Raw genomic sequence first — 13497 nt, 5'->3', positions numbered from 1 at the left:
TTCCATTTGCCCTGCCAACAGAATTTAAGGCGATCCTTTTGAATACGAAGAAACACAAAATAATTTCACGAAGAAATGTTGTCATTCCAAGTCTTATTAGGAAAAGGATCCCGATGCAAATTAAACACAATTCCTTTGCAGACTACTCTGACCTTTAACAAGACAACCGGTGGGAAAACAGGGAGTCTAGTTTTAATCTGATGTACATCAGGACTGTGGACGTGTCAATTAAAATGTGGTCGGACCTTTCCCGCTCCTCCATCCCGTACCAGTTCTGCATAGGCCTGTGGTACCTATTGCTGCTTCACAGCACAGGACAATGTTCTAGTCAGAAAAGCAGAACAGCTGTCCCGTTTTAGGCAGCTGGAATGCACAGATATCGAACGTGGGTCGTGACGTCCCTGACAGTGCAGACGGTTTAGTCAGAAGAAATAAATCACCACAGAAACGTTAAACTTGAGTTTTAACAGGTATTACAGCCTGTGGTACACAAACGTCGATGTTTCATTTATTATCAACTGGGGTACCGACAATCTGATTTCATTCCACTATAATAATGGGAGTATATTCACTGGTCATCCTTTCTGTAAGTGGAGTACATCTAGACCAGTTAATCGTGCCTGAAATTGTACGTGTATCTTCCATTAAGTTTTATATGATGAGAGAAGGTATTCTCAGTATGTACGTTTTACGGTCGCAGATGTGTCAACTGACCAAAACACTTCGGAAATGTTGCCAAGGTGAACAACGTTCTCTTTGCTCCCAAGGTCTGCGCTGACGGGGTCCGCTTAGGTACTTGTGTCAGTGTGAGCTGTGGGTCCTTTTGTGCCGGAATGCCAGCCCCTAGCTCTGGGCATTGAGAAACTCTGTGAACTGATTCCGTTCTCAGATAAGGAGCCGCCGAGAGTCCAGTTCTGTCTAGACGTGAGGACCTCACAAGTCAAACTTGTTTTGATTAGGCTCAAAGATACACCAACCTGTTTCAAACGGTGATTCAGCGCCACCCCCACACTCTTCTCCTCCCACCCATCCCAACTACTCTCCCCTCCCCACCACATACACACACGGTGAGTCTTCAAAATGCTAACAAATAAAATACGTCTTCCACTTCCGAGGTGCAGTTTGCTCCCCTGAGGCGGTATATGTCACCGGGAGGATTTAAATGTTGTTTTCGCTTCTGTAAGATCTCTTAAACATATAGAAAGCCCTAAGGCAGCAAACACAATTAGCAGTTTCACAGCACTGAGAAGGGCCGATTTTCGGAAATAAACACCAATCTGCTTAATAGTCCCCAGTCACACACTGAGAGGGTGCAAGTAATGGCTTTTGAATTTTTATACCGGAATGCTATATTAGATACCGTTCATTTTTAATAGAACCACATAATTTAAAAAGTCTTAATATTTGGGGAAGTTAACAATTGGCATATCTTCATGAAACACAAACGGGTATTTGATGCTACAGAGAAATATCTCATTTGAATATCTGTCATTATCTGTCAGAAGCCTTGCTTAAAATGTTCAACACATAATTATGTTTTGGTTGTATGTGGTATAATAATTATACATTTTGCAGTTAAATTAAATAGCTAGGTATGCGTTTTAAGTAAACATAATAGAGATCACATTAGCACGGGGCTGGCTTCAAAAGGAATACGATTTGCGGTTCATAGCCGAAGGTGGATGGGGTGTAAACTGGGTTAATGTAGGCGAATCACTGTAAAAATAATTAGCAGCATTTAATAGAAGGCTATGATTTTTTAAAAAAAAATGCGTGTTTTTGTGAACCGGATTGGGAAGATTCGTATTTGGATTAGTACGTAAAGCAATCGTTCATCAAATGCTCGGACATCGAGCTGTAAAGTTTGTTTTTGTGGCGCCTGAGCTCAAAACAATGTCATTCAGTGGCTTGTTCCACTATCAGGACAAACATCGCTGAGAACAGCAACCTCTGCCAAAAGAACAGAGACATGTTCGCACTGACCATTAGAAACAGAGATATCAGACCAAACGTCCGCGCAGTTCATTAGCAAACCTTTAAAAACGTTCGTTTCATGAAGCGTGCGTCAACATAATTCCAAACACCATCGGCTATTAATAATCGGTTTACACAGGTTACCAAATACTAGTTCGGCTCTTAAGAGGCCGCTTCTTTTCAGTTCTCTGTCAAATCAAAGTTGTGAGTATAATAATATTTACAAAATATCTGTATGAAATAGAATTACACCGTTTTGATCAGAAGAAATATATTTTCCATCAGCAACTCACAATTTATTTTCAGCCAAAATAAATGCGTAGTCATTTGCAATAGAACACAAGTTAATACTGTACTTATGTGTGTAGACACGCATATGTGAGCGCATCAAACTTATTGGAAATGGAGGGCGGGAGAGTTTCTCTCAATTCTGTCACTTAACTATTGAAGTTAATTTCACTAGTGGCCTAATAATACAGCCATATTGTTGTAGCGCGGAACTTCAGAACGCATATCGCAGTTGTCCGCCATACTCAATCCTCTTGAATTTTGCCATTCAAAAGTTTAGTAAGACGATCGTCTGAAGTTCCTCCGCTTGTCCTAAGCGGTATTTTTAAGTTCTTGTCGTTATTTCGCTTTCATACGGATTTAGCCATAACTTTTGAACTGTTGTCTCATCCGAGCAAAGCGCAATTTTATGCGGTTTTTGTTTGCACGCGGTTGTTTTATCTTCCGTTGCCACGCTTTGATATGTTACTATGGGGGGGGGGGGTAAGTTAAGACACTGGGCAAGAAAAGAGCGTTTGACAACTGAATGGTTCTCAACCGTAAATTTAAATGGAAAATACTGTATGGGGCCAATTAAATGAACATAGAAGGTCAAGATGCAGACCGGATAGTTAAGTTAGACAACAACTGTCTATTTTGAGAGCTAATTAGATTCTGTGCCTAATAAAGTCAGACTGATGGGGATTCCGTAAATCCTTTCTACTATGGACATAACACAGTTACTGCAATTTCGAATTGGCATAAGCAAAGTTAAACCATTTGTAAACTTGAAGTACCGAATGTTTTTGTTCATTCAGTGCTTCCTGCAATAGGCTTTAGGTCACTGTATTGCAATTAAAATGAATTAGTTTTATTTCCTTAATTAACACTCTTCATCTGAGGTGTCACGCCTCCGAAATCGACAGGAGTGGAGTGATAATCTTTTATTAATTTAAATCAATGCTTGCATGAATGGTTTTAGGAAAGGAAGTTGTCAGGCTCTTGATAAAAATCAATTGGCCCTACCAGTTGCGAAAGAATCTGCAGGGATGAGAACGGATGTAGATCCCAATGACTCTACGTTTCCTCGTAACTGAGGCCAGCATAACCACGTGTTCACAAAAAAAATAACAAATGGTCTTTGCGGCATTCTATAGTTAGAATACAGTCCAGATTAATCTATAACTTTACTAAGTAATCGATTTGACCGCCCATTTCTGATATACCCAATGCCACTTTAAATAGTGGAAAGGGGAATAGGCTGCTGGACCCTTGTTTATTTTAAAGTATTATGTGTCACGGGAAGTGTCTTGTTAGTCAGATTGCGAGATAGATAGCAGACGTTACTCTATTTTATATGTTTGGCCAGAAGTGTTTACCCGTACACAGAAAAAGACAACAAGCATTCGGATATTTCCTCTGCACCCACCCTGCCCCCGTCCCCTCCCTTTGCAGTCAATCCTTTAAGGAATCATGTCAAAGAGTTTACTAATGGAATAACCCAAAAACTTTTGATATCCAAAGTCAGGATCTATCAGGCCAGTTGTATCAAGTTTACCAAAGCCAGAGTTAGCAGCACTAATCAATGGACATTTGAGCTGAAGTAGATGTTTGAAATCCAGCTAATTGTTAATACATTGCACATTATTTCACAGTAAAACTTCAAGATGGAATATATCATAAATATAATTTTCATATTTAAATTAATTTAATCAAAGCTTATCATTGATATTTTGTCCATACTAACAATGGAAAAGTACCAAAATATTTATATGCTTGAGTAGTTAAAAGATTGGGGATTAAAGCAGATTGGAATAGATGTCTTTTACTAAATGCATGCAACAATAAAACAATTAAAATTGTTTTAAAAAGCAGTTAGCCTTGCAAGCTAATTTATTAAAATGTAATTGCAGAATCTGCAAAAGGCTTATATAATTTTTCAGTTATTTTGCTTTTTTATTAGTGAAATAATCTTGAGGATATATTTCTACATATGGCGTTTTATTATTTTACATAATCTTCAAGAAAAGACAGGACACACAAAATTAGACATGTTTTCCAAAGACCACAGTACATCTTTTACTTCAGCAAACATAAAATGTCAAAAAAGACATGAAAAGTGGCAAGTCTGTTGACAATAAATAATAAATTATTTATAATTTTTGCAGTACAAGAACAAACAAAATGTTTCTTTCCAAAGCTAAAACCATTGTTGGTAACTGGTTTAACCTAGGAACATACACATCTTTGGGACAATTCTGGACGGACACGAGTTCACACACAAATCCCACGAAGCTGTGGCAAAAAGAGGTATACCTTGTTGCAATGCTTGAGCTTTTCAATAAAAAATTAAAAAAAATTGAAACATCAGTAGTTGCCTTCATACTTTCATTGCAGGGACAGTAATCTCATGAACCAGCTACTTGCTAATGATCTAGGATCCAATAGTCCTTGTTATAGGTCAACTAAAAGCATTGCAAAAATGCAACTCTACCTTTGAGAACTGATCCTATGGGACGGTCACAGAACTACTTAAGCTGTGGTACATTCTGCATGTCACGATTGTCTTTCCAGTCCACTTTTTGCAGATGTATGGGACTCTTCTGTGTTTTTTTTGGCAAAGCTGACCCACTGATGTCCTTTCTAGGCAGCACCATTGAAGATGTTGGGACTATAATTTCTCCACTGGATCATCTTATCTGTTTGCATGTGCAATGAATTCCCTCAGGATCACTTGAGTGTACATCCTTTCTATATCTTCAAAAACATCTCTGAATGAAGTCCTGGATGACTTGGGAGTCTCTTCTATTTGCACTTGTAGCCAGATCCCACTCTAGTGTCTGATTGTCGTCACAGTGTTGCTAGGGTACAACATTAGTTGTTTGAACACAGAGACTTCGTGCAAACGGATGATGGCTGCTTTCTGATCAGACATGGACCAGGTTGCATGAACTTTTTTTAAAAAAAGTGTGGGCCAGAGAGTTTTGAGGGTCCAGGGTTCCTCGTGGCTCTCTGTAGGGCTGCACTGAGAGTTCAGGCTCCTCATGCCTCTATAGGACTCGCTACCATGCTGTTTGGTGTGTCAGGGAGTTGGGAGGACATGGACGCTACTTCACTTCCAGTGGAGTTAGAACCTGGCCCTCCCTCTGAAAAATTAACCTGTAAAAATCATAGCAAATCAATGATATATGACCTCCTTAAAATGTTGTCATTAATCCAAAGACACAATTATCAGAAAATTACATTCATTAGAAACAAGAGAAAATCTGCAGATGCTTAAAATCCAAGCAACACAGACCCAAAATGCTGGAGGAACTCAGCAGGCCAGGCAGCATCTATGGAAAAGAGTACAGTCAACATTTTCAGCTGAGAACTTTCATCAGGACTGAAACATCGACTGTACTCTTTTCCATAGATGCTGCCTGGCCTGCTGAGTACCTCCAGCATTTTGTGTGTGTTGCTTGGATTCATTAGAAATGTATTTTTTGACTTTCGTAACTATGGCTGTACAGTGGGATGCATTAATGTTGTCATCACTAACAAACAAATTACATTAAAACCATAAAGTGCCTTCTGTCAAGTTATCTAAAGTGCTGTATATCGCTAAAATTAAAATAATGCCTTAGCAAATAATCAACGTCTCATAGCAAATCACAGGCAGGTCTAGTTGCAAATCCCAGTGCAACAAAGTTTAATAGCGTAAAATAGTACAGTTTCTCTCCAAACATACATCATAAATTATTATATTTTTCAGTAATTTATTGTAAGACATCACAGAGTTGTTTAACTTTTGAGTAGCACACTTCCTTTGCAATCTGAAACAAGAGAATGATGTTTCCTGCCACTAAATATGTGTAAATATACTGTATATGACATGGAAGTATTCCCAATAAAGAAAGGATATATAGACTTTTGTCTACCATTTGCTTGGGATACCTTACAAAGAGGCTGGCATTAACTTCAGATGGTTAAACTGAAATAGATTTACAAAGTTAAGACATTTTATTTGTACATTACATGCAGTTCGCATACATCTTTATACCAGTATATAACTTAAGTATCCAAAATATGTTGTAAGGTATGTACCAGAGGGAAGCATGATTTAGATTTACCTTCAACTCTAAATAGTAATTGTGGCTTTGCAATGACTTAGAAATAAACAGCTAATATATATGCTAAAGAATTAAATTACACCCAATTATTCAAGGACATTACTCTGTTACCATTTAGAGCATATAAAGCCAGACACCTTACATTCACCTTTACAGGAGAGTTAGGTGAAATAAGGTATTTTCAATTTTGTTTTTCATACCCAGAGCAGCAGATGGGGGCTATTATTATCAATGAACCACTTTTATTACTGCTGAGCCTAAAGCCGAGACAACAGAGAAACAACATCCATTTTGTTTCATTGCCTTTAATGGTATATTAAACTGAAATCAGCTGAGCTCTTGGTTCATGTGTCCTGCCTACAATCCTATGATCACTTGCCTTCATTAACATGATCAGTAGTGCTTTAAATCTGCAACACTCGATTTAAAATGCTTTTTTATTAACAATTTGTATATAATGAAAAGAGCTTATGTTTCAGACACCAACAGTCATCTCCAGTGTTTAATGTTAAATACAAACTACTTGAAACTTTGGGAGAAAACAAAATAGTTTCTCTCTACATTCTTGATGGTCGTCAAAATCAAAATACTAAGGCTGGCAAAAGAGGGATTCTGCAATTTTTATATCCATGAATTGTCTATATATGGATTGGTGTGTAGTTGGTCCCCTGATTGCAGTGAGTTCTGGTGAAGTCTGTACTGTGGTGGTGATGATGGTGTTCTGCATGTTGCTGGCACTCACCAGTTGCTGAAATGCAGGCTGTTCTATATCACTCTGCAAAGCGAAGTCACTCAAAACTTTCCAAGGCGGCTGGTAACTCTGCACCTCCACTGGATTGGCTTGCAAACTGCTATCATGTCTCTCCGGGCTGGCAGCTACCATCGGGGTTCCAGTCAGCCCCTGGATATTCTTCAAAAATGGACAAGCAACAATAGGTCTTATATAATTGCAGTAACTATTCTCTCTTTTTAAAAATTTTTGTTAACCATGTACACTAATCAATACAAATTCTGTACTGAGTATCTTCTAATGCTAACACTTTAAGCCTCTTCCTGTCTCCAAGCAAGAATGCAGCTTAAATTCTGTCATCCTCAATACAACTGCTGGTATGTTATCCTAAAAAGTCCATATGAAACAGGAAAGTATTTAATTCAACATTGGTAGACAACAATTAAATATCATGTGATCTTTAAATTGAATAAACAATACATTATATAGACTAGAAAGTGCTAATGATGTCAAGCAGTGATTGTACCCATTATCATCATTGGACTAGTCAGGATAAAATATAACCTAAAATTAGCAACATATTTAAATAATGATTATTTCCGATCTTGAAGATGCAATATTCATTCAGTTAAAAAATATATGCATCTTTGATCTGTTGATGGCAACCCTATCTGAAGTAAAGAGAGATGCTCTTAATGTAATGGTCCTATTTATAAAGATGTAAAAAATTATTTTTCAGCAAACAAGAATTCAGCACGTCAGAGTAAGCAATATTTCATCTGTGTAAGTTAGTTAGATTTTTATTTACATCCAAGCTATTAAAAAGTATTTCAGATGCACCAAAGAGTTTGCCTACATGGATAAGAATATATTTATCCTAGTCATACCGTATTAGAACTGAAAGGTGTCGATTCATGTAACTGTATTATTCCTTAGGAAGACAAAAAAAAAATCGGGCTTTAAAGGTGATTTACCAAACCGTTTGTTTTGCACTTTGCAAGAAAAACTGATATTTTGAGTCTCAGAATTTCAAATGAGGAGCAGGGAGACAGGGCTTACCGTTTTGTCGTTGGGTTGCTGTTGTTGCAGTTGTTTCATGAGCTGACTCCTTTTTTTGTCTTTACAGCGCTTGTTTTGAAACCAGACTCGAATGACACGGGGGCTCAGGCCTGTCATTTCAACGAGCTGCTCCTTCATGAGCGCATCGGGTCGGGGGTTGGCTGCATAACAAGTCCGTAATGTGTGGAGCTGTTTCTCGTTTAGAACTGTCCGAACCCGTGTCGTCTTTTCAGGCTGTTTGTGAACGTGTGGCCTCAAAGCTGGCTGTCGGACAGAAATGGGCTCTGCTGCAAAAAAAAAACAGACGACATATCCTAGCTTTGTTGAATGGAATTATTTGCAATAGTCCTTGGCCCACTTATTGGCTCTGGCAATAAAAATAGAATCTTAAAAAGATAATAGAGTCACTGTGATGAATCTGGGCGAATTACAAAAAAAAACACTTCAGAAAATGCGCGAGTTACAGATTTGTCAGAGAATCTGGTCTTAAATTAAGCATTAGGTCAGATACCACATTAAAAGTTAAGTGATCTTGCAATGTCCTGACATGACTTAACTGCATGGAGTTAAAAAGCCAAAATAGATAAATCCTTAATAGTTTTCGAATGCGTTCCCAATATTACCTGTAGATACTAATTAAATTTCAATCAATCAGAAACATCAGTTTAAAATAAAAACTGAAACAATAGGTTTCAGGTTCTGATTCAATAATATCCGCTCCTCAATACTAATTGCGGTGAATTCGGTACAAATGCAGTTCACATACAAGCACATTGCTGATCTAATCATCTGGAAGTAAAGCGATCAGTGATTTGTCGCTTTTGCTAGTCATTTCCCTAGTATACGGGTTTACATTACATCAACTTGGGTTTGTACTGTGTTGGGCCAGGTTACTTCTTCGTGTAGATGCGTGACGAGATAAAAGGAGCTCCCGTAAAGTTTCAGTGGTGTGATCAAGAAATAATAACGTCTGATGTGTTTATCAAAGTTTCTGTAGAGCGTACAGCAAAGAAATCTACACTTCCAAAAATATGCCATTGGTTTCCATGAAAAAAATGCTTTGTTTGGTTTAATGGAAACATTTGATATTTTTTTCTTCAGTGCAACAGCATGAAATTTGACTCCCAGGAACGCCGTTCATTAAAAAATGCCAAAATGTAAATGATAAAATGTAATGGAATAGACAAATATAAAAAGTAAAAATATTTGTGCAGCTATAGAATCAGCACTCTAAGTAGATTATTGAAAATTGTACAAAGCCACATGGGCGATGAAATATGCAAGCATATATTAAAGTGGAATGTAGCAATTCGAAATTTGGTGTAAAACATGTGACTTGAGCAAGGTTGCAAATTTACCTCCAAAAATTTCCTTCTATAAAGAATAAGAAAAAATAACAAGAACGTTTGCTGCATACAATAACATCTAATATTTGCACTGGTATGAAATATCACGTACGCCAGGCCCTACTTGAAAAGTCCTGAAACCTATAATTATGTAGATTCACGTCGATTCCCCTTCGGAATGCACTGTATTTCAATAAGGGCAAAATGTATTCGATTATTTTTAGAGATCTAAGTAAAGGAGGTTACACCGCCCTGACAGCCATAAAACCATACATTAGATGATCTTTGAGCAATATAAATTGAAACGTCGATTCTTGAAAACAGCTTTGATGCATGTATATAGTAGAGATCATTCTTATGATATTTTAAAGCAAGTCTCAAATTTGGGGTTTGATATTATTGCTTTAATGTACATAAATATTAACAGGAAATTGTATTTACAAATCACAAGCACTGCACCTTACACACAATAAGTTTTCATTGGTAAATGACTGTATAAGAAAAGGCCCTGGAAGAAAGTCCAGTTCTCGACTTCAGAAACAGAAAAATCTTCATTAAAATAACTCAATTGAAAAGTTAATGGGAACATTTAGAACTGAATGTCTTCAAAGTTCTAATGTCGAACGACTGATGATTTATACAGTTCAAATTAAAATATAAGGGTAACTGGACACTGTTCAAAAAGTTTTAAAATAAGTTGGAATGAAAGAAAAAACATTTATATTCGTTAAACATGTTTGTAATCTATCATGACTAGTGGCAAACAAATATATATTTTTAATAATCAGGTACAAAATAAATGATTCAATGGGAACATGCAGTCCTAAGTATTTCGACTGTATAAAGCCTATTGTCAAGATCTAAAACTGTAGTGAATATGGGCAAATCCAAACTTTAGTTCACTACCGCCAACTGTGTGTGTATGCAAGTTCAATATGTATTATAGAAGTAGGTAAGATGTTTCATTCCATAATATCTGAATACATCCTCAGATAAAATCGAGTTTTGAAATCGTACATACCCGCCATCTGTAAGGGTCTGTTGCCGTGCATGGGACTGAGGGGATCTGGGCCAACCGACGCTCGCTCTACAACATCGTGGTCAGCCCGGCAGAAGAGTCCGTCTTCCCGCAACGCGAATTCATCACCGGGGATGAGCTGGCGACTACACGCCACACAGCGGAAGCAGTCGATGTGATACACCTTACTGCGTGCTCTCATCACAAAGTCATTCTTACTGAATCCTATGTTACACTTTGCACATTTAGTTCCATACAATCTGTAAGTCAAGAGGCACGAAGGACATTTACTAACGGTCAGAAGTGCTTCCAGTATGTCAAATACTTCGACACAAAGGACCGAAACAGAATTACTTTTGATATCATTCTGTTGAGTTATTTTGTCAAAACAAATAACATCCTCATAAACCAAATTATACTTCATGTTACTCTAAATATGAAACATACTTCCTGATTTAAATCATTGAGTATAGCTGCTAAATCATAATACGGCTTTAGATAATGCTGAAGTATTTAGATCTTTATAATATATAGTATTTATAATATAAACAACCATCGAATGTGGTTTATTCATTAAAAAAATAAATTGTCTGCAAAATATACGTGTCGATATGACTTTAAATTCTTGCATATTGACATACTAAACACCAACATTAATTTCTTAACAAATCTAAATTTTAAATAATAAAAGCTGAAAAATAAAGTCATGTTGGAACTCGTATAAATGGAACTTATATTTCGAGTCAAATTGTCAATTGACGATTTTGTTTCAAGCATTTTTTCTCCATAGTTCAGCAAAGATTGCATTTTAGTCTAGATTACCCATTTTGAGGGGAAATAATGTGTATTTTAAACGCACTAGTAAAAGTGAATCAACACAATAGCTTTTGTACAACATTTTTCATTGGAAGTGATGCTTGGTGAAAATGACTGCTGTAAAGGGTCACCCTGTGATCAACAATTTTTTATATGTCAGGGTTCCTAGGGAGTCATTTGCATTTTCAGTTCACCTGCCTCATTTCGAAGTAATAATTACCAGCACTTGGAAATACACGGCCTAAACTGATGATGACAGTGAAGTTTTCTTTAACGAATTGTTGTGTCCCGCAAATAGTTAAAACAACTGATCGGTTGTTAGGCTGTGATGTTGTGGACACCAGCACTAGAAGAGTCAAAATTCGCATATTCCCTGTTCACAGATTTGTGTAAAGGAAACAGTTACATGATATAAATATCCCAATTGTTCACTGCCAAATAGTCGGCAATTTGATCTCCTCTACCAGCCAGTTAAGATAAGATAAGGGGAAAACAAGGAATAAAGCAATTGAAGGGTTAACAGTTTGTTGGTGCCTGGGTGGGGAGGGGTTACGTTTAAATCGAGCACAGGAACGATATTGCTAGAATAATTAAAGTATCCAAGATATTCACTCACCGAATATAGTCTCTTTTGCAGTATGTTTTTCCATCCCTAACGAAGCAGGTACAGGTTTCGTCCAAATACTGATTACACTCTGCACATTTTAGACAAGCGGCATGCCATTCCAGATCCGGAGAAACACGAAGAATATACTGATCATGAATCTGATTCCCACAACCAACACACAGAGAAATAAGGCGTTTTTCTGTAATTTGATATGAAAATAGTGTCGTGAAACCGATCAAAGGCGTCTTGTAGCAGACATAGATTGCAGTAGTGTTTTTAGTTAGCTGTTGCATTTGCTGGATAGATCTAAAGACAGATTATGTTTTCAGGCCGTATTGTAACAAGGTGGTGTTCAAAATAAGATACTAGAATAACTGGAGCACTGTTAATTGTATCTTTTAATGTTTCAGTGGGTTACTCAAGAATATATTCTAAATCAACAGGATTTCATTTCCATTTTAGTTTTAGCATTTTCACAGTTCTCAGCAAAACGCGTGCAGGGATAGATTTCTGATATTTAAACAAAAATTCTGACGACTCTTTAGCAGCATGCAAACTTTTTTTTAGGAAAACTTCGTGCTTATATATGTACATCTTTAGAACATAGTCTGAAGTAAGTCCGTGCATCATATTATTACAACTGGATTTTTACAAGCAGAAATATATATTTGTTATTAATATCAAACTGTGCTCATCTTAGTAGAGAGCCTGAAAATTCAGATACGTGTATCTGCGATACATGACAAGGCTCTGAAAGAAATGATCCAAATGCTCCAATAATGTCTAGCATTGCTTTACTTCAACACTATACTTTTATTCACACGAATCGCGAGTGGTGGGAATACACTTAACAATGCACACATAGTGGAAGACTTTCTTTTACCTGAACCTTCAGACCACTGTTGTACGACTTATGAAATAAACCGAAAAATCCAATTAATGTACAAGAGCAATGATTTTTTTTTTAAAAAGCCAGAGATAACAGTACAGTTACAGCTATAGTAACTAGTCAACTCCTTGCACCTGAATCCGATCCTCGAAATGCAACAGCAATGAAGAAAACTTACTTTTGGGTGGATCTCCCATGTCTCCCATTTCTTGTTATTGTGCAAAAGTTTGTTTTTGTTTGCTTTTTTTCCCCTTGGATTTTGTATTTTTGTTTGGAGGAGTGGGGAGGCAGGGAGTCCTTGGTTATATCCACAGAGTAGGGCCGGTTAAGAGGAGTGCGGTCGCTGCTGCCAGACACTGGGGAAGGGATTGTGCACAGAGGCGGTGCGCGCTGTCCCGCCGCTCATGCTCACTGCTCCTTATCTTTCTCACACTCTGATTGCGCTTCCTCGAACCTCTCGCCATTGGTCTGACGTAGAGCGCGCCTGACGTCAGACGTACGCCATCTTCCACTTTCTACCCCCCCCACCTTCCCCCAGCGCTCACCCCCCCCCCCCCTCCCCTTACATTCAACTCTCTCTCCTGTTGGCCGATCTCCCCACCATGCGGTGATTGGTCTAGGGCTCGACCCGGGCAGCACCAGATGTTTGCATTGTCTTCCCGGGAGGCAGCGAGTGCGC

General features: G+C 37.7%; 1 protein-coding gene across 4 annotated transcripts; it reads right to left on the bottom strand.

Moving 5' to 3' along the window:
- Positions 1 to 4011: 4011 nt before the first annotated feature.
- On the bottom strand, positions 4012 to 13270 carry isl1a (ISL LIM homeobox 1a). Of its 4 annotated transcripts, none has more exons than XM_073064388.1 (6): positions 12997 to 13270; positions 11939 to 12128; positions 10510 to 10766; positions 8143 to 8429; positions 7096 to 7263; positions 4012 to 5400 (listed from the first exon to the last, which is right to left on the bottom strand). In XM_073064388.1, exons 1-6 carry the CDS (start codon positions 13022 to 13024, stop codon positions 5284 to 5286), a joined length of 1047 nt encoding a protein of 348 aa, XP_072920489.1. In that variant the 5' UTR covers positions 13025 to 13270; the 3' UTR covers positions 4012 to 5283. The 4 variants fall into 4 exon arrangements, with proteins under 4 accessions (XP_072920489.1, XP_072920490.1, XP_072920487.1 ...); XM_073064389.1 differs by having other exon boundaries at positions 8143 to 8426; XM_073064386.1 differs by lacking the exon at positions 4012 to 5400 and having other exon boundaries at positions 5916 to 7263.
- Positions 13271 to 13497: the final 227 nt, after the last annotated feature.

The sequence above is a fragment of the Hemitrygon akajei genome, chromosome 13, assembly GCF_048418815.1.
Source record: "Hemitrygon akajei chromosome 13, sHemAka1.3, whole genome shotgun sequence".
NCBI lineage: Eukaryota > Metazoa > Chordata > Chondrichthyes > Myliobatiformes > Dasyatidae > Hemitrygon > Hemitrygon akajei.
This window is presented reverse-complemented; position numbering and strand designations above follow the sequence as displayed.